General features: G+C 32.9%; 4 protein-coding genes across 9 annotated transcripts; all 4 read right to left on the bottom strand.

Annotated features, from left to right (window-relative positions):
- Nucleotides 1–3: 3 nt before the first annotated feature.
- Nucleotides 4–27,593, bottom strand: LOC137807066 (S-adenosylmethionine synthase). Of its 5 annotated transcripts, none has more exons than XM_068607513.2 (2): nucleotides 27,530–27,593; nucleotides 4–1,383 (listed from the first exon to the last, which is right to left on the bottom strand). In XM_068607513.2, the coding sequence occupies exon 2, from the start codon at nucleotides 1,365–1,367 to the stop codon at nucleotides 189–191; it is 1,179 nt and encodes a 392-aa protein (XP_068463614.1). In that variant the 5' UTR covers nucleotides 1,368–1,383; nucleotides 27,530–27,593; the 3' UTR covers nucleotides 4–188. The 5 variants fall into 5 exon arrangements, with proteins under 5 accessions (XP_068463614.1, XP_068463612.1, XP_068463613.1 ...); XM_068607511.2 differs by lacking the exon at nucleotides 27,530–27,593 and adding an exon at nucleotides 2,088–2,406; XM_068607512.2 differs by lacking the exon at nucleotides 27,530–27,593 and adding an exon at nucleotides 2,032–2,166.
- Nucleotides 5,052–7,188, bottom strand: LOC137807067 (S-adenosylmethionine synthase). Of its 2 annotated transcripts, none has more exons than XM_090300648.1 (2): nucleotides 7,144–7,188; nucleotides 5,052–6,540 (listed from the first exon to the last, which is right to left on the bottom strand). In XM_090300648.1, exon 2 carries the CDS (start codon nucleotides 6,506–6,508, stop codon nucleotides 5,330–5,332), a length of 1,179 nt encoding a protein of 392 aa, XP_090156774.1. In that variant the 5' UTR covers nucleotides 6,509–6,540; nucleotides 7,144–7,188; the 3' UTR covers nucleotides 5,052–5,329. The 2 variants fall into 2 exon arrangements, with proteins under 2 accessions (XP_090156774.1, XP_068463616.1); XM_068607515.2 differs by having other exon boundaries at nucleotides 5,052–6,524.
- LOC137805534 (protein SMAX1-LIKE 6) lies at nucleotides 23,891–25,020 on the bottom strand. The gene is made up of 2 exons (XM_068605478.2): nucleotides 24,558–25,020; nucleotides 23,891–24,242 (listed from the first exon to the last, which is right to left on the bottom strand). The coding sequence occupies exons 1-2, from the start codon at nucleotides 24,876–24,878 to the stop codon at nucleotides 24,039–24,041; spliced, it is 525 nt and encodes a 174-aa protein (XP_068461579.1). The 5' UTR covers nucleotides 24,879–25,020; the 3' UTR covers nucleotides 23,891–24,038.
- Nucleotides 25,399–27,651, bottom strand: LOC137807068 (S-adenosylmethionine synthase). The gene is made up of 2 exons (XM_068607516.2): nucleotides 27,530–27,651; nucleotides 25,399–26,853 (listed from the first exon to the last, which is right to left on the bottom strand). The coding sequence occupies exon 2, from the start codon at nucleotides 26,835–26,837 to the stop codon at nucleotides 25,659–25,661; it is 1,179 nt and encodes a 392-aa protein (XP_068463617.1). The 5' UTR covers nucleotides 26,838–26,853; nucleotides 27,530–27,651; the 3' UTR covers nucleotides 25,399–25,658.
- Between the last annotated feature and the right edge of the window lie 348 nt (nucleotides 27,652–27,999).

Below are 27,999 nucleotides of genomic sequence, written 5' to 3'. Positions count from 1 at the left end.
TGGTTGGGCATAAAAACACAACACATTTTATAATTTGATCGTGTAAAAAATACAAAATAGGAGAACCAAAATAAGAGGGGGGGAGAAACACACACAGAGCAACAGAAATTAGTAGTTACGGATATTAGTTATCACAACACAAGGACAACGCTCAAAATCACCCAGCACAGAGAAGAGGAATGAACTGCTTAGGCCTTTTCCCACTTAAGGGGCTTGACCACTTCCCATGTGAAGTCAGGGTCCTCTCTGCCGAAGTGTCCATATGCAGCAGTCTTCAAGAACCTGCTATTCCCACCCCTCTTCAGATCAAGGTTGATGGAAATCATACCAGGCCTGAAGTCAAAGTTTTCCTTCACAATCTTCAGGATCTCCTTGTCAGGGATCTTTCCAGTCCCATAGGTATCAACGAAAACCGACAAAGGCTCAGGCACACCAATAGCATAAGACACTTGCACAATGCATCTCCTCGCCAGTTCACTCGCCACAATGCTCTTAGCAGCCTGCCTCACAATGTAAGCACCACTCCTATCAACCTTGGTAGGGTCCTTCCCAGAGAAGGCACCGCCGCCATGAGCACCCCATCCTCCATAGGTATCAATGATGATTTTCCTGCCAGTAAGACCGGCATCGCCATGAGGACCACCGATGACAAAACGGCCAGAGGGGTTCAAGTGGAAAATTGTCTTCTCATCAAGATACTTCTCGGGAATCACAGGCTTGATCACGTGCTCCTTCAGATCAGCAGCAATTTCATCGTTGGTCACAGTCTCGTCATGTTGTGTGGAGATGAGCACTGTGTGAACACGAACTGGAACCATGGCACCCTTGTCATTGTAATACTCAACAGTGACTTGGGTCTTGCCATCGGGCCTGAGCCAAGAGCAGGTACCGTTCTTGCGAACCTCAGTGAGACGAGCCCCAAGTTTGGTTGCAAGGACATGGCTCAATGGCATCAATTCAGGGGTCTCATCGGTGGCATAGCCGAACATGTGACCCTGGTCGCCAGCACCGATTTCTTCAGGTCTTTTGGTGAGGTGGCCATGGACACCCTGGGCAATATCAGGGCTCTGCTGCTCAATGTTCACAAAGACCTTGCAGTTGTCGGCATCAAGTCCCACATCGTTTGAGATGAATCCGATATTCCTGCAAGTGTCACGTACGATCTTCTCGTAGTTAATGTTGGCCTTGGTGGTGATTTCTCCGAAGACCATGACCAAGTTGGTTTTGGTGCATGTCTCACACGCAACCTTGCTCTCCGGATCTTGCTCAAGGCAGGCGTCAAGCACAGCATCCGATATTTGGTCGCAAAGCTTGTCTGGGTGTCCCTCGTTCACAGACTCCGAGGTAAACAGAAATGTCTCTGCCATCTTTAAACTTTTAAAACTGCACCACAACTCTACAATTAGAACCTAAATGCAAATTCACAAAAGGGAGCAAAATACTTCCGTAACATTCAGCAAAGGAAAAGCTTAGAGAATTTTGAGACAACAGTGCTTTTTTAGCCATACGAACAAGCAATTAACCAACGGGAAGTGGATCTAGCAGAAGTATCTGATAAACCAATATTCGAATCTCTATTCAGGTATATATATTTTGTAATGAGTACGTTTGCTCGAAACTTCTTCATAAAATAAATAATTAAGAGAGGAGGAAAAAAAAATAAGAATGATAGATCTTCTTTAAATTTTCCTAATTCATATATCTTGTTAGTTTTCTATGCTATAAGACAAAGTCCGTGCAGAGATAAAGTCACGTACACAATCAGCCAACAACAGTAATAGATGCGAGAAACAAGAGATACACACCCCCACAAGCATATACAACTCCAAAAAATACCCCCCTGCCCCCAAAGGTGAATATTTTTTAGAAGCTATTCGAAAGAAAGGCCATCAGCATACAATTTCGGATAGATCTGAAAGATTAACGCGTATTCTGCAGAAATTAAAGAAACAGGGTATAGTTCACATTCGTCTAAACCAGTTTGGAGAAAGAGAGATGGACCCAGTAAAAGAAAAGGCAAAACAAACGGACCCAGAAGCTCAAGATCCCAAATTGATGAAGGTCGGAACGGAGTGAAGGAAGAGTACCTTGAAAGGTAGAAAAGCAGAGAGAGTGATAGGAAGGTTGAGTGGGGCTTTGTCTGAACTCTGAAGTCAAGCGCTGCGAGTTGAAATGAGAGCATTAAGTTGGCATTTATAGGGAAGGGGGATGGGTGGTTTAACTTTAATGACGCAAAAGCCCCTAAGTAACATGATTACATTACGGGTTAGATTCATCCATTTGCATGTGAATGTCGTGGCATTTGAATGAGTGGAAAATGAGAGATGAAGGTAAAATGGGTCATGCCTAATGCTTACCAACTACAGCCTTTGGGGTTGGCCAACTCTGATGATGACATGTTTGCATAGCTCAGTGCCACCTCTTACCTACCTTTTTATTTGACTCACAATTCAATGCCTCCTACTCCCAAGAATCTACTGCTTCTGTTACAAGATTTCAATTGCATATATTAAATGATAAATGATGAATGCTTTCATCAACAAAACTAATGGAGTGTGGTTGGTGAGGAAAAGATACATGTCTTTTCACTCTGACTAGGGTGGGAGAAATGGAGATGTCTCTTAGTCAAGAAACTTTCATAGTTGTTGAGACACAATTTTTAGAATGAATGGCACAGGTTTTGTGTGGAACCATGGAAAGAAACAAATTCAACAAAAGATGTTAGGCAGTGACAAATGAGAAATGAAAAATAAGAAGTGAGAATATATTATTTTATTTTAAAAATAATTGTTGAATAATTATTTTTTATTATTAAAATACCAAATAAATTGTATTGAAATTATATTATGTTACATCATATTAAACTGACTCACTCTACTGTTGAAGAAAAGTTAAAGAGAGAAATAGAAAACAAAATAAAATTAGTAAGTGGGTCAATTATTTATCCTTTCTTCACCTATCAACTGTAATAGAATGTGTTTGGTGAAAAACAAAGAGGGGAAAAAAACTTTTAAAATAGAAATCTGAGTTTACGCCTAATATTCATAGAGTGAGCAATTATCTCCTGCTTATACATTATATTTTAATATTATGAACGGAGAATTTCAATTTAGTTTAGTTTTAATTTCATATAAAAATTAAAATATTTTTTACATAAAATTATTTAACATATTTTGAGATAAAAAATAAAAAATAAAGAGATATGTTATAAATTTTCTACATTCTTAATTTTTAACTTATTTTCATATTTTTCAATAAATTACATAATCTAATGATTAAAAGTTACAATATAAGTTTATTATCATATTTTAATAAGTCTAAATATATTACAAATAAAATGTGATTAAATTATGAAATAATTAAAAAATATATTTGTATACGTTTGTTATTTATTAATTAATTTTAAACATGAAACATTATATTTGAGTACAATAAATAATTTGATTTGATTTTTAATTTTCAATTTCAACTAAACCATATAGTCGACGAAAAGATGAACAAAAAAGGTAAAAAACTGTGTTTGAACTATTTTTAGTTTTTTGAATTAAATATTTATTAATTTTCATCAGTTTGGTTTTCAGAAACCTAGCAAGAAAAATCTGTCAATTTGATTCTTGAATGATGGAAGTAAAATGATGAAAATGTAATCATTGAGAGACTGTTTATGTAATTTTATGACTTTAAAAATAATTAGGAAAGAGGACAGTACTTTGGAGTTAAAATGATTAATTATTATTTTTTTCATTTTTCTTATAAATGACTTCTTTAGAACACATAATTTTTCCTTTCTTGGAATTTACCTGAGATTAGTAAAGTTATGTAGAGCATTCAACCAGACAGGTCCTAGCTAAATGTAGGTACCACCTCATTGTGGTTACAAATTCTGAATATTGCACTAATAAAATAAATACTCACCACACTCTTCTCTTTCTCATGCATGAAATCTGATTTAGGGTTGTGAAAATTCATGTGCTTCACAAACAAAATAATTGACTTTCATCAAGTATCTTTCATCATGTTCAACAAGATAATCACCACTAACTAGAGTACCAAGTTACTTAGTAAACATTAATATGTAAACTCATTTCAACTTAAACTAAAAATAACACATTTATTCTACTTAAAAATATTATACCACATTCTTATATTTTTTATAAAGGATTTTAGAATGTAATGAAATGTAGTGCAACAAAATATTATTTATAAGAGACTAAGGGATATGAATTTAACATGTCACATAGGTTTAAGAATTGATAAACCCAACAAATGTTATATATTGTGGGCATCAGAAAAGGTATTTAATCTCACATTATTTACTTTCCACATTTTCAAATGTTTGTATTCAATTATTATTCACAAAGAAAGTGGATGTTGTCCACATGAAATTGTGGACCTAATAACTGTATTTAACTATCTTTATTTACTTTTTCCCTAAATCTAACTTTTGGGAGTAAATATTTTTTTATTTTTTTAACAATTTACAGTTTTAGCCATTTAGAACTCATATACCTTAATACTTTTGCTGAGTTGAACATTCAATGGTCTCGCAACTCACACGATTCATTTGGGTGAGAAGTGTAACTTTGATTAAGATACTTCAACCAACACCTATCATGGATCTAAAGTTTTACCATTTTTTAAATTAAAATTCGCTTTAGCAATCTTCAGTTCAATTGGTAGACATGGCCAAAAATGGAACTAATAACTGTCTTCTACCACTTCAGTTTATATAGGGCCATAGCAGTACGATTCACTACCCCTAATTTTTAAGCTTTAGAGACAACTTTTTTTTTCTTTTGGGACAAAAAAAATCATCTATTACCATTCACTGAAAATCTGATACATTAATTGATCAACCTGTCCTAGTCTGCAACATGGTCTCTGCAGGGTTAATAATAGCAACCAAAGGAACCATGTCACTGTAAGTGATATACTTGAGGATTCATATTATCATATTTCTGGGAAATATACACATGCTTCAAACTTACTTCTCGACACCAACAGTAGTTTTAGCCAAACATTTATCTTCTAAACAAATTTGCAGCTCGAACTTTTTAGAATTATGAAAGCCAAGAATTTGATTTCACTGAGAGAAGCATTGCAATACATAAATCATGCACTTGAATACTCTCTTTTACTGTAAGGATATCAAGAGATACAGTGGTTGGGCACACTAACGGAGATTACGCTCCTTAACTGATAATGTAAAAAAAATTAAAAATGAAGACATAGAGAAACACAGAACAGTAGACATGAATAGTTTATGAATACTAGACACTACAAGGGCAACGCTCAAAAACAACCAGCATAGAGCAGTGGAATGAATTGCTTAGGCCTTTTCCCACTTGAGGGGCTTGACCACTTCCCATGTGAAGTCAGGGTCCTCTCTGCCGAAGTGTCCATATGCAGCAGTCTTCAAGAACCTGCTATTCCCACCCCTCTTCAGATCAAGGTTGATGGAAATCATACCAGGCCTGAAGTCAAAGTTTTCCTTCACAATCTTCAGGATCTCCTTGTCAGGGATCTTTCCAGTCCCATAGGTATCAACGAAAACCGACAAAGGCTCAGGCACACCAATAGCATAAGACACTTGCACAATGCATCTCCTCGCCAGTTCACTCGCCACAATGCTCTTAGCAGCCTGCCTCACAATGTAAGCACCACTCCTATCAACCTTGGTAGGGTCCTTCCCAGAGAAGGCACCGCCGCCATGAGCACCCCATCCTCCATAGGTATCAATGATGATTTTCCTGCCAGTAAGACCGGCATCGCCATGAGGACCACCGATGACAAAACGGCCAGAGGGGTTCAAGTGGAAAATTGTCTTCTCATCAAGATACTTCTCGGGAATCACAGGCTTGATCACGTGCTCCTTCAGATCAGCAGCAATTTCATCGTTGGTCACAGTCTCGTCATGTTGTGTGGAGATGAGCACTGTGTGAACACGAACTGGAACCATGGCACCCTTGTCATTGTAATACTCAACAGTGACTTGGGTCTTGCCATCGGGCCTGAGCCAAGAGCAGGTACCGTTCTTGCGAACCTCAGTGAGACGAGCCCCAAGTTTGGTTGCAAGGACATGGCTCAATGGCATCAATTCAGGGGTCTCATCGGTGGCATAGCCGAACATGTGACCCTGGTCGCCAGCACCGATTTCTTCAGGTCTTTTGGTGAGGTGGCCATGGACACCCTGGGCAATATCAGGGCTCTGCTGCTCAATGTTCACAAGGACCTTGCAGTTGTCGGCATCAAGCCCCACATCGTTTGAGATAAAGCCGATGTTCCTGCAGGTGTCACGCACGATCTTCTCGTAGTCAACGTCGGCCTTGGTGGTGATTTCTCCGAAGACCATGACCAAGTTGGTTTTGGTGCATGTCTCACACGCAACCTTGCTCTCCGGATCTTGCTCAAGGCAGGCGTCAAGAACAGCATCCGATATTTGGTCGCAGAGCTTGTCTGGGTGTCCCTCGTTCACGGACTCCGAGGTGAACAGAAATGTCTCTGCCATCTCAAAACTTTTAAACCTGCACCACAACAACCCTACAATTATAACCTAAATGCAAATTCACAAAAGGGAGCAAAACACTAGCATAATATTGAGCAAGGGAAAAGCTTTTAAGAGAAAAGTGCTGTTTGTAATCATTCAAACAAGCAATTAACCAGCGGGGAGTGGATCTAGCAGAAGTACATGATAAACCAACTCTTTAATACAGTGTCTATATTTAGTAGCAGATAGGTTGCCGACAGAATTAACTAGGAATGTTTTAGATTAAACATGTAATAAAGAAAAACACAATGCGTAGAAGCATGTACAACTTCAAAATTAACAGAAACCCAGTATTCAGCAAACCATATCTAAGCAAAAACAATGTGAAAGTTTAATTATAAACCAAAATCCCCCAAAAGTGATATTTTTTTTCAGATTCTATCTTTAGAGAAGGGCCATTTGTGTAGGATATGGAGTAGATCTGAAAGGGCAACGCGTTTCCGAAGCAATTAAAGAAGCATAACAGTGTAAAAATAGTGAGTAAAAACCCCTCTGGGGAAACAGAGATGAAGCCAGTAGAGGAAAGAACAAAGGAAAAAGAGGCTTAAGGCAAGATCCCAAATTGAGAAGTTTAGAAGAGAGGAAAAGAAAAGTACCCTGAATGATAGAGGAGCAGAGAATGAGAGAATATGAACGAGGGTGGGTGAATTGAAGGCACTAAGTTGCCATTTATGGGGAAGATGGGTTGGTGGTGCAGTTTAATGACGGAAATACCCTTAGTAAGACTAACATATTGCATTATTGGCTGCTTAGACACCATATATTTCACGCTTTCTTAAATCTATTTTTTATTACTTCAAATTTATTAAAAATTATGATAAAATTATTAACTGAGGTATATCGTCTATGTTTTTTATTTTCCACATTTTTTAGTTCAATCATTAGAATGTACTTAAAAGAATATGTTTTTAAGTATTTGTTTCTCTCTATACTATACTAAGAGTGCTACCAACACATACTAATATATATATATATATAAATATCACAACAATATATAATTTAATAACAATAACGTGATATAATGATAATAATTATCACTTTAAATGTTAATTAATAATAGTACTATAAATAAATAAATCTTATTTATATTTACACTAAGTTTTTTTTTAACTGTCATTTTATTTTATTTTTATATTTATATTATATTTTATTATTTTAAAAATATATGAGAGAAGATATTTGTTATTTTGTGACATATTTATTTTTAAAACTAAATTTTAAATTTTGAATATTAAATTTTTAATTTTTAATTTTGAATATTAAATATTAAATTTTTAATTATGAATTATGGAGTAATTGTAAACATAATTCAAAATGTTTTTCTTTTTTATTTTTAAAAACTAATATTTTATCAACATAATTCAAAATTATATTTAGGGAGAAGTGAGTTATTCAACCAAACATTTTCCTTCAAATTCCTTTTTTCTCTATTTCTTCTTCAATGGTTCAGAAAAATCACTTATGTCATCCAAAATTATCTTTTCGCGACATCATTAAACATGTAACTTTCTCAGTTCACGTTAAATTTAAGAAGTGCATCATTTTCTCCAAAAGTGTATCTGTGTGTAATGATGCAGGAAAGAAGAAGAAGAAGAAGAAAGTTTCATGTTTTCAACAAAAAGAACTTTTTTTAATATTCTTAGGTATGCACATTCTCTTCTTCACTTTACTCAACTTCTTTGTTACATATTTTATGATTATATATTATTTATCATTATATTTATTTGTTTGTTATTTCTCCTCTCTTTTCTTTGCAAATTTGTTCTTTTCTTTGCAAAATTTCTTCTTTCGTATCTTCGTGCACTTTTTTTTTTCTCTCTTCTTCATTCTCCTTAAGTGTGTTTTCGTGTCAATATTATGCGAGTACACATATGAATATTTTGTGTATTTTTTTGTTTTTGAGTTATTCTCTTTCATTCTTTTTGAAATTTTACTGATTTTTTTTATATAGAGAGAGAGAAAACAATGAAGATCACACAGCAATGTTGGTGCTTAGATGCAGTGAAGGTTATGATCCCATGATTCTCACGAACTGACAATTAAGATCATTTCGGCTACTTCCAACACCACATCGTTAAGGAGTTCATCATCTTTGTCGATGGTATCGTCTCCAAACGCACCCTCAAGGCCAACGTTAATTTGTACAACACGAAAGTTCTTTTCCCTTAAATTTCCTTTCTTAGGGTTTCTTTCTTTTACCCTCTTTGCTCTCTTTGATAATAATAAAAATCGTAATTTTTTTTTGTATAGAATATAAACGTGTTTTTTGATCTAAGGTTATTTATTTTATTTCCTAGAGGATTCGATTTTTATTTTTTTACATGTTTCTTTTATTTCTCCTTTTTCGAATCCAATAATTAATCAATGTTTATAAATTTTGAATAAACAGAGATTTAAAAGAAAATAAAAAAAACTAAAAAAATCGCTCATTTTAATAATTTTAAATTCTAAAAAGTAAAAAATCTTATTTAGAAACATAAAATATTCCTTTATTTTATAAATTTATTTGCTAAATTTTTTCTCTTTTTATCCTATTATATTATTTATTACTTTTTTTCCTTTAATCTACCATGCTTCCTTTGATCTTATTGTTTGGTTGCTTGAATTTTTTATACATAAGTTAAGAAATATTTAATTATGAAAATTAAGCTAATTTATTATTTTATAAATTTCTATTAATTGTTTTATCAACCTTTTTATGAGATGGTGTGTTTTTTCAACATTTCTCCTCCAACCGTATTTTATAAGAATAGCTATCGATTACTTACTCATGTATTTGTGAAAGTATAATTGAAAAATAAACATACATTTATGTATATGCTAAAATTATTTTTATAAATAAATTTGTATTGCACTTGCTCTGTTCAGTGAAGAGAGGTGCTACCACCACTTTACCACTTTCATCAACATCAAAAACACGATAATTGGTTTTGTTAGCAATCTTTGTAGGGAGAAAAAGGAAGAGCAATTCTTCCTTCTCTATCTTGGTTAGAGTCTTCCTCTATAGTTCCCCATGAATCATCACAAGAGTGGAGAATCTCCACAAATCAAATAAATAGAACACACACAATTATAAGATCCTTAGCATAATTATCATGTCTCATTCATAAATCCCAACACACAAGGACCATTTCTGTTGTATGTGTACACTTTATACTCTGAAGAAAAAAAACATGTTTTCAATCATTCACAATTCGGCAAAAAATAAAATCGAATCCTCCAAGAAATAAAATAAATCACCACAGATCAAAGAACACGTTTATTTTTTATACAAAAAAATTACGATTTCTATTATTATCAAAGGGAGCAAAGAGGGTAAAAGAAAGAAACCCTAAGAACCGAAATTTAAGGGAAAAGAACCTTCGTGTTGTACAAATTAACATTGGCCTTGAGGGGTTGTTTGGCGACGATACCATCGACAAAGATGATGAACTCCTTGACGATGTGGTGTTGGAAGTAGTCGAAGTGATCTTCATTGTCGAAAGCGTTCGCGATAATCATGAGATCATAACCTTCACCTATGCATCTAAGCACCAACACCGCTATGTGGTCTTCATGGTTTTCTCTCTCGCTCTAGATTTTCTTTCTTTCTCTTTCTGTAAAACAATTAGTAAAAGTTCAAAGAAAATCTTATTCTATCTGGACAAAATATTCGTTTATTTAGTTTTAGACCATTTATATTGGTTATATCCATTACATTAAGTTATTCAGTAATTCTTTTTTTTATAACTTTGTTTTATCTTATTTGAATATTTGTGTTTTTTTTATGGAGTGTTATTTTAAGTATTGTCCCCATTGGACTTTTTATGTCAAAATATAATAAATAATTTTTTTGGATGGTCTATGAGTAGCTGCTCAAGCAATTAGTTATGAAATACCATTAACTATCTGTATTATCGATATTTTTATGTATACTTCGCTAAGACAAATTTTTTTTACACTATTTATTATATGCCTTTCCTATATTTGTAGTAAAGAAAAAAATATAAAAAATAATATAATTTTCACATTTAGGTTAAATAATTCAATCAGATGGTTATATGAGTGCAATAAAACAACTTATATTTTATGACCAAGTAATCAATCATATTTCAATAAATAATTTTTTTCAAAATTATTCTGGTCCCAAAATATCAGTTGATTACTATAGTATAAATGCACATGGATGACTAATTAATCATAATTTAATTATTTAATTCATTTTTATTGAGACAAAAAATAATTAATTTTTATATTAACTAAATTAGGGATATTTTAAAAACTAAAAAAGTTTTTGATTTTTAAATTAGTTTCTATTATTTTAGATAGTTCTAAATTTATATCTAATTAGCTACCAAGGTTTTGCTACTAAATTTAAAATCTAAATAATGAGTTGTTAAAATCTTTGTAGCTAATTATATACCAATTTAAAAATTATTTAACAATAATAGAAACTAATTTAGAAACCAAAAAAATTTTAGTCTCTAAAATGGTTTTTAATTTAGTCAATATAGCAACTATTTTTTTTTTCTAAAATTAATTTCTATTTAATTATTTTCTTGTAGTGATTAAAATTAATTTTTTAATTTAAGCTATTATTAAATCAATTTTTACATATCTAACCTAACTTAATATAAAATTTTCATATGCTCCCCTTTCAAACACACTTAAAAAGTAAAAACTTACTCAAATTTCACAATTTACTCCATAATATATAAATTCGGCTAAGTTTTTCAACAATCTAGTTAACAACATCATATCAATTTAATTTACTAATTTTTCACATACTCCACCTCAATTTAAATAAAAAATATAATGTTCCACTTAAATATAAAACCAACCTACATATATTACACATATATCTCAAATTAAATCAGTAATAAACATATATTAAATTTAATCGCGAGTACTAAATTATTTCACACAATTAAACTAATAATATTTACGTGAGAAATGTTATATAAAATAATTTAGCAGTAAATCTTAATTCAGTTTTTAACTAACAGAGTTGTAAATTTGCTTAATTATGTTTAACTATCTACCACCTTTAATTTGGGCGTGTTAATTATTTGTATACACATTATTAATTTTTTTTAAAATAATTATTATTATAATTAACATATCTTATGTATCTGCATTTTTTATTTTTATTATTTATATATATTTATGTTTAATATTTAAATTCATATTTTTTTTAAAGAAAAAAAATAAATAATAAGAAAGTATAACAACTAAATCAAATGATAAAAGAGATAACAACTAAACTAAACCAAATGTTAAGAAAAAATAAAAATTATAATTTTAAGAGAGATGAAGATATAAAAAAAACTTGTTTCACGTTGTAAGAATTGTTTGACCTTTAATTTTTTCGTTCTATGTTTGATACTCCATATTTAAAATTTAAAATTGATAAATGTTTTATACAAAATGATAGTATATTAATTTTAAAATTTAATAATAAAAATAGAGAAGCAGTTTTCAATTAATTATAAAAATTAATTATTTAATAAAAACTTAAAAATAGGAAATGACTGAAATATTTAAAATAAAATAATAAAATATACAAGTTATAATGAAACCTGTATATAGGTAAGGATATTGATCATACATTTATGATTAATTAAATTTACAATTTATAATTAGAATATGATTTTTATTTTATTTGAATATGTAACATTTAAAACGGTATTTGTTGAAGTTGATGGAGATTCGGAAATGAAAGTATAAAAGTAGCATAAAAAAGAGTAACTATCATACCATGATGAAGTGGGCAAAAATGGTATCTGATCCTGATCGTGAATCTCACACTGACACGTGTCCAAATGGCCACCGTTGATCTCCCTCCTATTGTGTCTCCATCACTAACCAACCAACATGAACAAAAAATGTGACACCCAACAGAATCTGCGGTGGATTTTATTGCCACTCACATGACTCTGTTCCTCCTCTCTCAAGTTCCTCCCATACTTATAAGGTACTGTTTTTATTGTCTTATTAGTAAGAATCATATTAAAAATTTGGTTTCATTTCAGATTGAAAATAAAATTCATATTAAATCGTTTATTGAATTTAAATATAATGTTATATACTTAAAATTAATTAATAACTAAAATCATTTCAAACTTTTAGTTTGCTTACAATTCTAATAATAAAAGTTCTGTTTTTAAACTATATAATTTAATTATAAATATAAGACAAATTAAAATTATAAATATAACAATAATATGAAACATTCATAACATATATTTTTAATGGGCGGATTTTCATTAAGAAATATTTAACAATTTTTTTTATAAATAAATGTTTTAAAAGTGTTATGCAGTAATAAAAATCATAAAAATTGACCCAGACTAAACAGTGAAATATTTCTTTATTTTTATTCAGATTTTATATTAAATTAAAACTAAATAGTATTTATTTTTATATTTATTTTACATAATTATTTTATAAAAAATTAAACCAAACCAGCAAATGGTGTGAGAATTTTACATAATTATTTTATCTGTGTTTTCTTCTTCTACTCAATTTTTGTGATTATAAGAATTTTTTTTTTATATATATATAAATTTTAGATGAGTTGAAATTGAAAAGGAAAAAAATAACATGTAAAAGAAAAATGATGAATTAATTAATCAATCTCTTTTTTCTTCTCTAGTCTGGTTTTCTTTTTTTCTTCAAATTTTTTTTCTTCTTTTATTGGTGGTTTTGGGATTGGAGAGTATCATGATGTTCACGTAAGACTAGGATTCACTTGATGGTAAATACAAAAGAATTATGACTTTACCAAAAAAATAGAGTTGTTTTGCTTGAAATGGAGTGGAGATAGTTATTGAAAATGTAGATTATTTTATTTGATAGTGAGATTTGGTGTGAGAAACGAATGAGGGTGAGATTATTTTTTCTTTCCTTTTCTGTTGTTGTATTAAAATAAAGAATTAAGAGAGTTAATTTGCATATAAAAACTGCCCTTAACATTAATTTTAAAAAAAATATTTAAATTAAAAAATAATTTTATTTTTTAAATAATTCATATATAAAATGAAAAAATACTTTCTAATAATAAAATGAAATATTAAGGGTAGAACTATGTACACCAAAAGACTCTTACGAAGAGAAACCCTCTTTATATATAAATATAAATATAGATAATGATTTATATATTAAAATTAATTTTTTTAAAGCACAGTACTACCACTCTATTAAGCCCAAGCCCTCTATCCCATATATATCAATTCTACTATCTGAATTCTAAAAATCTCCTTTATTATTTTCAACATATTACACAAACATTCATCTATTTTTCAAATGTACGGTGCATTACATGTTGATGAAATGTCTCTGATGGAGCTTTAGGGATGAATTAATAAACTGAAATACAAAACAAATCCATAAAACTTAAATTGAAAATGCCTCTTATCAATTGAGATTCACACTTGACAATATAAAATACCATGTCCAACAACTACATCCAATAAATGGTCTTTGTCATTGATGATGAAGGAAAAATGGGAAAATATGACAAGATAATGGGGAAAAAGTGTCTTTGAATTTTTTTCACTAGCAGTATGTTAATAGTATTCTTTCATGAGGTCCCATTTTATACCATGTACGTGTTTATATTTTGGTGCAATATATCCTATATTTCTTCTTCCATTTTATGTAAATGATAGACTCATTTACGTGTTATAACTTTTGTTTTTATATGGATAGGGTATATCTTCTCCTTCCATGTGTAGTTAACACTAGTTGTAGTGTTAAGCAGATTTTAAAGTGTTGTCATTCAAAAACTTGTAACGTCTCAAGTATGAGGAGATATGTCTAAAAAATATTCTTACTTAAGACTACTTTTTAGTTTTGATTGAAAATTCTTGATCAAATTCCTTTTGTAACACCCTATCTTAGGAGAAGTCGAATCTCCGTTGTCTCCTTGAAAGAGAGATATCCTGAACCACTAGATGATGGAGACATAGTTGCCCGACCGCCATTATACTACGTTCATAGTATGAACAGTTTTTCGCAATCATCAATATAATGATATGATTCGATAAAAAAAAGATTGTTCGCTCTTTCAGAATTTCACAAAAAAAATTATTAATCATTTCTATTTCGAAATTTTTTCATTCAAGTCATAATAAGAAAAAAAAAGAGTAATGTTCAAATAAAGAAAAAATTCTTTACTGGAATTATTGGTTTGTAAGTTCGTTGAGTATTTATGAGTAATGAATACTATTGAATGGGTTTACTTGTTCAATGTCAATGTATTTATAGAATTATAATAGACTTTGCACGATTGGACTTGGATCCGTACAAAAGGAGTTCTTAACCTCAAATTAATATAACCGTAAGAATTATTAATGATTTTTTATTAAGGATTGACATCGTGCTTAATTACTCATCACATTAGTTTTCCTATATGTATTCAACAATATATTCTAGGTCACCCCAATCTTATAAACCATATCATCTTGATCGCTTGAATCCGAGACGATCTCATATGTATACAACATAAGTTCTAAACACATGTAAAAAGTGCATAGAAGAAACAAAATAGGAGTAGAGAAACGCAGAGAGTAAGACATATGAAATGTTTAGAACTCATACCAAGATAACAAGCTTAAAAACTAAACTCACAAGACATAGCACGAGAATGAATTGCTCAATCCCAAACCTCAAATCAAAGTTCTCCTTCATGAAATGTTCACAAAATAAGAACATTTATTTCTTCTACAAACCATAAAATAATTACAAATATAATATTTGTTATGAAAAAAGTTAAAACACAAAATGATGACAAAAAAATTTTTTAGAAAAAAAAAAGAGTGAGAGGGGATGCTTATAGAATATTTTGTTGGAGATCCCACATCGACTAGAGATAAGGACATTTCATAATATATAAATGGGTGCAAACCTCAACCCTATGAGTCGGTTTTATGGGGTTGAGTTAGGCTTAAAGTCTACTTTCGTAATATATTTATCAATTTTGTATTGATGATTATCAGTGTCGATATTTGTTTATAGTTGTGTAAAGTTTTGAATAATTATGTTTGCATAAAATTATAGATATAGGTATGAGTAATTAAAAAATAAATTACACTCTATTTTTCCATAGCATACTTAGTATACATAGTTTTCTCTTCGTAATTTTAAAAGTTTCACTTTATTTTATTTTAAAAAAAAGGTTCCATTAAGTTTTTAATATACGTACTAAAGAAGAAAAAAAAATCATTTTGAACTTTTAAATTTAAAAAATATATGGGTTATACCAGGCTTGTCTTACCTCCATAATTAAAAAAGAAATAAAGTATCATAAGTTGATTTTACAAAGACATCACTAGAAGAGAAGAGTTTTCCTTCAAATGCACGATTATTTTGGCTCCTTCTCTTTCCTTGGATGTGCATATTAAGAAGTAAGTTTAAGTCTAACTCATTCTCACAAAATCGGCTTGTAAGGTGAGGATCGTCCCATTTATATTCTATAAATTGACCTTATCTTTAGTTGATGTGTGATTTCCAACAATGCATACATGGTAGGCGCAAAAGGAAGAAGATGAAGAAAAAGATAAGAAAGACGATTAACAACGAAAGCACAAAGAGACTATTATTATTATTTCTCTAGTGTTCGTATCGATGACAACATAACCTTTAGTTCCATTTTTTATATCCAAGAAAGATACATCTTTGTACTCTAGGATCTAATTTATTTATGTTAATTTGTAAAGTAGAAGCAACACAAATACAAAAAAAAAAATTTTAAACTAAGGGGATCATGATGTTGTTGATAAAGAACTTCATATGGACTTTTATAACCAATGACGGATGAAGGTGAAAAATTAATTAGATAAAAAATGTGAAACACAACATATGTGTCTTGTAAAATCATCAACAACAGTGAAGAAATATCTATGGCATGCATTGATGCAACGCTAAAAAGACCTCATATGTCATGCAACGCTAAAAAGACCTCATATGTCAATGTGCATAAGATCAAACATATCCAAAAGATGAAGATTTACTCAAAGGAAATGGTAGTCTATGTTGTTGAGCAAGTAGCAAGAATCATAAACTCTTTTATCATCATAGTAAATTTCATTAGAAAAAATATTTACAAATATGTTTAAGAACCTTATTTGAAGGATGACCTAATTTGCAGTGTCATATGTCCATGTTCTTAGTATTGTAGTTTTCACTATTATTTACCTAAATATGTTTGTTCATGTTAAACTATCTAGTGATTTGATATAGACTGTCTAGAAGATCAACTTGTCCAATAATTCTCAAAGTAGTCATATCTTGTATCTGGCAAGTAATTCATGAAAATAAGATCTAATAATTCAAAAGTATTTATAATTTTTTAACAAAGATAATAGTCAAGGTAAATTTTGCATGAAGATAACATTATAGAGAACAAGTTGTTTTTTAAATTACATTGTCCTTGCATTATTGACAACAACATAGTTATTATTTGGAAGTTTCACAAATATAAGTTTGATCCTAGGAAAGTTAACAAAGACATTTTTCCATATGTGTAACATGATTTGTGGCACCTATGTCAAGAATCCAAGAATAAAAATTTACCTTTGTCATTTTGAGGTGAGAAAGAAACACAAACAATATTAATCTGATTAATTTCATTTTCAGAAGTTTGGAGAACTCTTAGGAGTTGTTGTATTTGCTCATTAGTAAAGGAAGCTTGAACATTATTCTTTTTGTTCTTGTATTGGTTGTGTTGAAGATCATTTTCTTCCATAGTGCACTAATTATTTGATCTGCTTCTAGATGAAAATCTTTATCTCAATTCTTCCCAAAGTTCTTGGGCACTATCAATGTAAATCGTGTTTTGTCTAGTCTGTGGAGATAAAGTTCGTGTAATTAAAGAGATTATCATCATATTACAATGTTCCCAAGCATAAAAAAAATTAGATCTTTGCAAGTTGGTTGAGTAATATCTTCCTTTGATGATTTTTACCTTATTCTTGGATAACAATGTGCATTTCAATCTTTTACTCTAAGAGAGTAGTTTGTCCATTTAATTATGGAGTAACAAGAATCATGCTAGGGTTTTCTCTAGGGTGTAAATAGAATGAACTTGATGGATTATGTGACACATCCATGTCGTTGATGTTCGTGGAGAAAAGAGCAAAAAGGAAAAACAAAATTATAAGAAATAGAGGAAGAAATATATTAAAAGCATAGAGGAGCAAAGCAATATTAGCCCGCTTTGATATCATAATGAGACATGATGCACACAAAAGGAAAAATGACGAAGAAAAATATAAGAAAAGATGATGAATACTGAAAGTACAAAGAGACTACATTCTTAGAGCATATCTAATTAGATGCAAAGATGAAATAAATAAGTTTGTTGGAGATCTCACATCGACTAGAGATTAGAGCCTTTCATTGTATATAAGTGGGTGCAAACCTCAACCCTATGAGTCGGTTTTATGGGGTTGAGTTAGGCTTAAAGTCCACTTCTTAACATGGTATCAGAGCTCTGATTAGAGCTTTGGTTGCTACATTTATCTATGGGTGAAGTTGTTGATCCCTCACAAGATATTTGTTCACCTTACCATGTTAGTTTGTCCAAGCCAATGATTGCTACTAGCAAAGGAGGTTATAATAACAATGCTACGATCTATGGCATGGGTGGTGGATATGGAAGAGGAAGCTATGGAAGAAGATATACTTCCAAAATTTGTAGTTATTGTGGAAAGACAGGGCATACCATTGATACATGCTATAAAAAGCGTGGTTTTCCACCTTATTTCAAATTTAAAAATAAGAACCATCATCAAAGTCATGCAGCCTTTCACAATACAAATTTTAACAATAATGAGCAGAATCATGAAGGTTCAAAGTCAGAAGTGGAGTCTCAACAAATTGGTTTTACTCCTTAGCAGTATCAAACATTGTTAGCTCTTTTACAACAGGTCAAATCCAGTGAGAATGTTTCTAGTCAAGTCTTTGTTATTTCTTCCAACATGACAACACAAACTGGTAATAACTCTATTTCTTCTTTTAGTTCTTGGATTATTGATAGTGGTGCTACTGATCACATTTGTTCATCCTTAACTTACTTCACTTCGTATCATCAAATTGATCCTATTTATGTCAAATTACCAAATGGAAATCAAGTCATTGCCAATTATTCTGGAAGTGTTTTTCTCAATCAAAATCATGTCATAAACAATGTTTTGTATATTCCTTGCTTCACTTTTAATCTTCTTTCAGTAACAAAATTGGTTGATAGACTATCTTGTGCTCTTACCTTTGATTCTAATGGTTGTCACATTCAAGACAAAAACTCCTTGAAAATAATTGGTTCTGCTAAGATGCAAGATAGACTTTATATACTCAGGATCCCATCTTACCAGAAATTTCAAATTAAACCCCTTGAATCTACACACATCATCAATACTGTTAATGTCAGTGCTAGTGATCTAGAAACCCTTTGGCTTTTTGGATTAGGTCATATTCCAAATAAATGTATTGATGTTATCAAGAATAAATTTCCTTTTGTTAAATATAACAAATCTTTTGTTTGTGATGTTTGTCATTTTGCAAAGCAAAAAAGACTTTCTTTTCCTATTAGTACATCAAAATCGAAAAAATGTTTTGATTTGATTCATGTAGATATTTGGGGACCATACTCAATACCATCAATTCATGGCCATAAATATTTCTTGACCATAGTTGATGACTATTCGAGGTACACATGGATTTTTCTTTTGAAACAAAAATCTGAAGTTGTTAAGGTTTTGGAACATTTTGTTATTTTTGTTCAAACACAGTTTGAGACAACGATAAAAATAATAAGAAGTGATAATGAAACTGAGTTTGTCATGACTAATTTTTTTGTCAGTAAAGGAATAATACATCAAACATCATGTGTCAATACTCCACAACAAAATAGTATAATTAAAGGAAACATGGTCATTTATTAGATGTAGCAAGAGCTCTTATGATACAATCTCATTTACCCAAAATTTATTGGTCATATTTTGTGATACATGTTGCGCATATTATAAACATGCTTCCCACACCTGTTTTAAACTATTCTTCCCCTCATGAAATGCTTTTCAAAACTGATGCAAATTTTAATGTATTAAAGGTGTTTGGTTCTTTATGTTATGCTAGCACTTTGTCAACAAATAGAAGAAAATTTGATCCAAGAGCATCAAAATGTGTTTTTATTGGTTGTCCAAGGTGGACAAAAGGATATATTTTGTTGAATATTCAATCAAGAGAAATTTTTGTGTCTAGGGATGTTGTCTTTTATGAACATGTTTTTCCATACCAAAGGGTTCAAGATACTAGTAATGAAACTAACAGTCCCGATATTGATGATCAAATTTTGTTTGTTGAAGATCAATTTGTCTTAAGTCAGCCATCACAAGTCATTCTTGCACCTTGTGATAATACACCTTGTGATAATGTTGAAAATAGCAGTGATAATAATTGTGAGTCACAAATTGAGGTTTCAGACGTAGATTGTTCCCATATAGACCAAAACCTCAATGAAAATCATGATATAGAACAAAGTTCTGAATCAGATCCATCTGTCCGAATGAGCACAAGAATAAAAAGATCACCTGAGTATTTAAAGGATTATCATTGTAATCTTAACGTTTCCAGTACATCTTCAAGAGTTAAATATCCTTTGAATTTTATTTTGTCTTATAGCAATTTATCACCTTCTTACAAATCTTTTATTATGTCTCTTTCTTCACATGTTGAGCCAAACACTTATTTTGAAGCTGTGAAACATGACTGCTGGAGAGAAGCTATACAATGTGAGATATCTGCTTTAGAGTCAAATCAAACTTGGGAGACTTCTCTTCTGCCTAAGAACAAAGCTGCCATAGGTTGCAAATGGGTATTCAAAATAAAATATAAGGCTGATGGGACAATTGAAAGGTATAAAACAAGGTTAGTGGCAAAGAGATATACACAAACAGAAGGCATTGACTACCTTGATACTTTCTCTCCAGTAGCAAAGATGACCACCATAAGGTTGCTTCTTTCTTTAACTTCTATTTATAATTGGGAATTGAAACAATTAGACATAAACAATGCCTTTTTACATGGAGATTTGAAAGAAGATGTATACATGGTTGTTCCTCCTAGATTGACTTCTATTCCACCAGAAAAAGTTTGTAAACTAAAAAAGGCTTTATATGGTCTTAAGCAAGCTAGCAGAGAATGGTTTGCCAAACTGTCATCATTTTTGCTTTCTATGGGATATACTCAATCTATGAATGATCATTCCTTGTTCAAAAAATTCTTCTTAAGGATCTTTTACAACATTATTGGTATATGTGGATGATATAATATTGACAGGAAATGATAAAGAAGAGATTGCTCGAATCAAACAAGCCTTGAATCAGACATTCAAGATTAAAGATCTTGGGAATTTAAGATATTTTCGGTCTAGAAGTAGCAAGAAGTAAGACAGGAATAATGGTAAATCAAAGGAAATATGCATTGGAATTATTAACAGATGCATGTCTTTTATCCTGCACCCACTCCTATTGATAATCATGAGAAATTCTCTTCTACTGGAAGTGTTCTTTTCACAGATATTCAAGCCTACAAAAGATTGATTGGAAGACTTATGTATCTCATTAATACTCGACCTGACATAACATTTTATGTGCAACAACTTTCTCAATTTCTTGTTAAGACTACAATTGCTCACTATAATGCAGCGATTAGAATTCTCAAATATATCAAAGGGGCTCCAAGTCTTAGTCTATTTTTCTCTTTCACTGCCTCTGTTCATCTGAAAGCCTTTTGTGATAGTGATTGGGGCACCTGTAGTGATTCAAGACAATCAGTGACTGGTTTTAGTGTGTATCTTGGGAATTCTCTCATATCTTGGAAATCAAAGAAGCAAGGAACAGTATCAAAGAGTTCTTGTGAAGTTGAATACAAGGCAATGGCCACTGTTACATGTGAAATTCAATGGCTAACTTATCTTCTTCAAGATTTCAAACTTCCTTTTGAGCAACCATCTCTTTTATACTGTGACAATGACTCAACAAGATACATTGCAGCAAATTCAGTGTTTCACGAGCGTACAAAACATATAGAAATAGATTGTCACGTGGTCCGGGAAAAATTAAAGAAGGGTCTCATCCAGTTGCTTCCCATTTCCACCACAGAGCAACTGGCTGATATTTATACCAAAGCTTTAAATCCTCAATCTTTTAAGAATATTTGTTCCAAGCTGGGTCTCGTCAATATTTGCTCCCCAGCTTGTGGCGGGGTATTAAAGAATACGGATACCAGAGTTATAGAAGGATCCTAATATTAATTGGGTGTCTTTTCTAATTATCAGTTGTTTCTCTTTATAGAGGTGAATAACCTTTATTTTGTCTTGTTATGATTCTAGTATTTAATATATTTAATTATTGATTATTTTCCTCTTCAGTTAAACCTAGAATGAGTGTACTACTTGTATATATTCAGACCATTTGTTTTGATTTGAATAACAAGAAATAAGAGATATTCATTCTCACATCTTTTGTCTTCAGTTTACTCTTTTGTTTATCTCTGTTCTCTTTTGAAATAAAGTTAAAGGAAGGATTAAGAAAAAGAAAGAAACACACACCCAAACCCAACAAGTCGAAGGATCTATTCCGTTAGATAATTTATCATGCTAAAAACTCCAACATATTAAATAGTTCAACTTGCTAGACTCAGAAAATTCAACATCCTAGATTATTCAATTTGGTAGACGGTTTAATATAAAATTTAACATATTTATAGTTTTTTAATATTAAAAGATTATGGACATTTTTATAAGACAATAAACAAAGCATTCCTCTCTTAGAGAAAAAAAAATATGAATAACTTAATTATTATATTGTAATTGATTTTATTATAATTGATTTGAGAAGAATTATTTATCTTTTCTATTTTGATTAACATGAGAAGAATATTCATATTAATGGTGAATTGAGTGTACTAATCTTTTGTTAAAATTTGTAGAATTGGTAACTTAATTTTTCTTGTAAATAACCTCATAAAAACAATTACTCCTTTTAATTTTACCTAAAAAAATACAAAGATACAAGTGGTACGAAAAGTAGGTGCAACGACATTATGAAACCAACCATCAAAGTACCATGGACAAAAGCTTCAATGTATTTCTTAATTCATAAAGGATCTTGCTTTTGTATTTGTCAAACATGAAAGTTGTAGTTTACGATTTCAAATTTATGTGATTCTTAAACAAAGTAGTTGGTGATGTTGAAGGCCCCCAAGTAATAATTAGTGCTATTAAAATGGAAAAAGCATCCACCCGTTAACCAATATATAAGAAGATTGAGTTAATATGAATCAAATAAATATTAAATTATATAGACATGAAGTGACAAAGTAGATAGAAAAATTTATTGAGAGATAATTGATTGGACCCAATTTTTTTTAGAACAGTTTGCAAACTATTTGTACTGGCCAGACCTCGAACATCGATGTCAGACATCGACGTCAAACGTTGACATCAGACATTGGTGGTCTGATCGCATTAATGGGCCACGTAGGTGTGCCCCAGAAATAATAATGAGTTAACACCCAGATATCAGAAAGACCTAAATCACGAAAGATTCGTGCATGAGATGTGTATAGTACATTCAGGTCTAGCACAAGTAAATGATCCTTGGAGGCGCTAAGGCACGTAAGAGTTAGGGTTTCCAAGGATAGACAACATGCATGGCACGTGAATACTTAGGGCACTCACAGAACAGATGACCCCGCAATGTTGGTGCATGAGTTGGTACCCTAGCGGTCATACTGTTAAGATTATGCACTCCAGAAGAGACAAGTCCTGTGCGGCGGTTGCGCTAAGCTTGTGCAATGCGTCACAGAATGCCTCACCAGTAACCCTAATTCCACTTAAGAAAAGATCATCGTGGGACAAGGAGTTGACCTAGATACAACCTATATAAAGGGTGGTAAGAACCCTAGAAAGGTACGTCGTTTCTAAGACTGAAACTGCTTTACATACTTACTGTTTCTTAGTCCAATACTGACTTGATCGTCGGAGTGCAATCAACATGTAGTGTCCCCTCTGCTTCAACGGAGCCACTCTCAACCACCCAAGAAGAGAGCAGAAACCACCAGGAAATAGGAGGAGCCACCATCTGCCTTTAAAGTCAACGGCGGCTGAGTCAATCGACAAGAACACTATTATTATTGGACTTTTAAGTAGGTACACTACAGAAAATTACACATGCATTTGCCATTGAAATTACAGCACAATGATTAAGAAGACAAAAACATGCATTTGCCATAGAAATTACAGCACAATGATTAAGAAGACAAAAATTGTGAGATCAATTAGTTGAACACTGGCTACCACCTACCAAATTATCCTGACACCTACATTTTACAACTGATTACAGTAATAGAAAGTGAGCAAAAATTTAGTCCAGGTTAATTCTAGCTGGAAGGCATACACCAGGAGCTTGCTCTTCCAGGAAGGCATACACCAGGAGCTTGCTCTTCCTCAAAAAATAGATTCAAAGTTCACCAGTTTCACAACATTCTGATATACAGGATGGTACGTCCGTTGAGCTTCGACGAAGCATCTGCCAAAAACATGGTCAACCCAATTCTCCACTGCATTTTTCTTGTCTGATAACCAAGCAGCTGCAAGTATGCCTGTCATTACCTCATTATCAATTTCCAGCTGAAGCTCTGAACCGAATGCCTTTTAATACTTTTCAGCAAGCTCGTCAAAGTTGAATGCTACTTTCTCACCAATTTGGTCATAGAAGTCACTTAACCCAGGTTTCTTTGTTTTCTGTTATGGATTCACTTTCTTGGTCATTGTCATTGACACCCTCATCACCCTCCTCTACAGGCTTGTTTAGATCGAGATAGGATCGAGATGGCTCACTGTCCTGTCTGTGCATCTTGCTTGTTCCCTCCTTGGACTCACTAATCTCAGTCTGCTTTCTTTTGTTCAGAGATGATGGTTCGTAAAAACCTTTTCTAGGTAGAACCAATTGTTTTGGCATCCTCATCCTCGGAAGCTGTCAGACATCTTTTGCATTTGACAACTTTTGGCTTCAAGGATTCTTTCCTCCGAAAACATCTTAGACTCGTCTGAAACCAAAGAACCACTACCTTTACAGACAGTTGAGGCTGCAATAAAGATTGTGTTATGGATGCTAATTGCCCTTCCATGCGAATCTGGAAAATTGCCTTTTCTTACTGCCTGCAACAGACTACGTCTGCATTTGCAATAAAGACAAACTGAATGGAGTTTTTTACTCAATTCTCCAGCAATATAGTCCACAATTGTCTTCCTCCTAAGCACAACATAGCAACGTGATTTTGGCATTCAAAAACTGAGTTCAATGGGTAAAAGCTGTCCTGGAAGCCCAGATCCATGGAGATTAGGCTTTCAGCGTTTCTAAAGATAGTCTCTGCAAAAACTGTTGCAATTTTCCTTATCCCAAGTCTATCTGGTGTAAGGAAAGCCAACCATATATGTCCCCTCTACTCTTACATGATAGGGCCCAATTTAAATGAATTGTTGCACGAGTAACATATATAATATTAGAATATTTCAATATTTATATTGTGGAATCTACTTGAGAAATTCTAATTAGAGTAAAGATTAATTGAATTGTTTAAACAAAAGAATGTAAGGTGACAGTGTAGGGAAGTGTGCAATATTATAAAAATATAAAAAAAAAACTTCTTCGAATTTATTGGATGTTTAAACACTTTAGTTTTAGTTTTGTGTATTCAATGCACGCTAGCCTACAATTTTTCCGCTGTCCAAATTTGCAGGAGTCATTTTGGAATTACGAGAACTAAGTACTAAAATGCATGTGACTGGCGACTTGATCCAGAGATTCCTAACAATCCATACACTAACGTATGGTATCTTTTTTATATGACATCAAGAGATACATTGGTAGGGCATACAGAGTACAGTTTTTTTAATTGATAATGTAAAAAATTATAAATGAAGTACACAGAAGAAACAAAATAGGAGAACAGAGGAAGAGGAAGAAGGGCATACATTAAGTAAGGGACACAAACGTTTTGAATATTAGCTATCACATGAGCAACTCTCAAAAAACTCCCAGCACAGAGAGGAGGAATGAATTGCTTAGGCCTTTTCCCACTTGAGGGGCTTGACCACTTCCCATGTGAAGTCAGCGTCCTCTCTGCCGAAGTGTCCATATGCAGCAGTCTTCAAGAACCTGCTATTCCCACCCCTCTTCAGATCAAGGTTGATGGAAATCATACCAGGCCTGAAGTCAAAGTTTTCCTTCACAATCTTCAGGATCTCCTTGTCAGGGATCTTTCCAGTCCCATAGGTATCAACGAAAACCGACAAAGGCTCAGGCACACCAATAGCATAAGACACTTGCACAATGCATCTCCTCGCCAGTTCACTCGCCACAATGCTCTTAGCAGCCTGCCTCACAATGTAAGCACCACTCCTATCAACCTTCGTAGGGTCCTTCCCAGAGAAGGCACCGCCGCCATGAGCACCCCATCCTCCATAGGTATCAATGATGATTTTCCTGCCAGTAAGACCGGCATCGCCATGAGGACCACCAATGACAAAACGGCCAGAGGGGTTCAAGTGGAAAATAGTCTTCTCATCAAGGTACTTCTCGGGAATCACAGGCTTGATCACGTGCTCCTTCAGATCAGCAGCAATTTCATCGTTGGTGACAGTCTCGTCATGTTGTGTGGAGATGAGCACAGTGTGAACACGAACTGGAACCATGGCACCCTTGTCATTGTAATACTCAACAGTGACTTGGGTCTTGCCATCAGGCCTGAGCCAAGAGCAGGTACCGTTCTTGCGAACCTCAGTGAGACGAGCCCCAAGTTTGGTTGCAAGGACATGGCTCAATGGCATCAATTCAGGGGTCTCATCGGTGGCATAGCCGAACATGTGACCCTGGTCGCCAGCACCGATTTCTTCAGGTCTTTTGGTGAGGTGGCCATGGACACCCTGGGCAATATCAGGGCTCTGCTGCTCAATGTTCACAAGGACCTTGCAGTTGTCGGCATCAAGCCCCACATCGTTTGAGATAAAGCCGATGTTCCTGCAGGTGTCACGCACGATCTTCTCGTAGTCAACGTCGGCCTTGGTGGTGATTTCTCCGAAGACCATGACCAAGTTGGTTTTGGTGCATGTCTCACACGCAACCTTGCTCTCCGGATCTTGCTCAAGGCAGGCGTCAAGAACAGCATCCGATATTTGGTCGCAGAGCTTGTCTGGGTGTCCCTCGTTCACGGACTCCGAGGTAAACAGAAATGTCTCTGCCATCTTTAAACTTTTAAACCTGCAAACACACACAACAAAAATGGAATCAGTACCTAAGATGATAGAAATTCACAAAAGGGAGTTAGACACACGCATCAAATGCAGACAAAAAAAAAAGGACAGAAAAACTGATAACAAGAGTGCCATTTTTTAACCATAAACAAAAGCATGTTGGGTTTAAGGGAAGGGACTAATTCCCTCCGCAAAGTCTGAACCCCTATTAGGAAAGATGCCCACATTTAGTGACTCACTCAGATTAAATTGATTCCTAAACTAAGGAATATTTAAGAAACCAGGAAAAAAGAACTACAAACAAGCAAGTACAATTACAAAATCTCGCTAAAACCCTCCATCACAAAGCCAAATCTCAGCACAAGGTCAACATTTAATTGTAAACTCAAAATCTCACAAAAAAGTTATTTGTTTTTTCATATGCTTATGTAAAAAAGGCCATTTGTACACGATTTCGATTAGATCTGAAAGGCTAACGCGTTTCCACAGCAAGTAAAGAAACAAAGTATAGTTAACATTCATTTAAACCCGTTTGGGAAAACATAATCCTAGATGAACCCAGTTGAGGAAAAAACAAATGAAAGGAACCCAGATGTGCAAGATCCGAAATTGAAGCAGCGTATCCAGTATATGAGATGAATGTTGAATACAGAAAAGGTTGTGACAGAGGGAAAGAAGAGTACCTTGAAAGGTAGAAGAGCAGAGAGAAGGAGGTGTGAACGAGGGTTAAGGAGGCCTTGATCTGAAGTCAAGTGCTGCGAGTTCAAACGGCGAGCTATGAGTTGGCATTTATAGAGAAAACGAGTGACCGGGGTGATTTAATGACGGAAATGCCCCTAAGTAACAAGATTAGATTGTGGGTTAGGTTCATCCATTTGCTGGCATTTCAATCCACCGCTCAGATTGCGGGTCAAATGAATCTCAACCGTTGACTCGACGGGGACGAGTCTCAGGGAGACAAGGAATTTCATATCGAAGTGTTTTCATCTTTACATGATCGATACAAGGTGTGTTTGTTTTTCAATTATAAATAAAAACCAATGAATAATAGCATTAATTAATGAAAAACAATGTGATTAAGATTAATAAATTGTTTTTTCATTAAATTGATATGTGAGATGAATGTGGAAAGTGGCAGCTCTACCAACACCAA

Source organism: Phaseolus vulgaris, chromosome 3 (assembly GCF_051622355.1).
Source record: "Phaseolus vulgaris cultivar YP4 chromosome 3, ASM5162235v1, whole genome shotgun sequence".
NCBI lineage: Eukaryota > Viridiplantae > Streptophyta > Magnoliopsida > Fabales > Fabaceae > Phaseolus > Phaseolus vulgaris.
Note: the sequence above shows the minus strand (reverse complement) of the source record. Positions and strands in the feature narration are given on the sequence as shown.

Coding starts and splice junctions, on each gene's coding strand:
- LOC137807066 (XM_068607511.2), bottom strand. CDS start 2,182: ATGCTCTCATTTCAACTCGCAGCGCTTGACTTCAGAGTTCAGACAAAG. Junction 1,384..2,087: donor CTGCTTTTCTACCTTTCAAG/GTACTCTTCCTT, acceptor GTTGTGGTGCAG/TTTTAAAAGTTTAAAGATGG.
- LOC137807067 (XM_090300648.1), bottom strand. CDS start 6,508: ATGGCAGAGACATTTCTGTTCACCTCGGAGTCCGTGAACGAGGGACAC.
- LOC137805534 (XM_068605478.2), bottom strand. CDS start 24,878: ATGCCAAAATCACGTTGCTATGTTGTGCTTAGGAGGAAGACAATTGTG. Junction 24,243..24,557: donor TGTCTGACAGCTTCCGAGGA/TGAGGATGCCAA, acceptor AAGTATTAAAAG/GCATTCGGTTCAGAGCTTCA.
- LOC137807068 (XM_068607516.2), bottom strand. CDS start 26,837: ATGGCAGAGACATTTCTGTTTACCTCGGAGTCCGTGAACGAGGGACAC.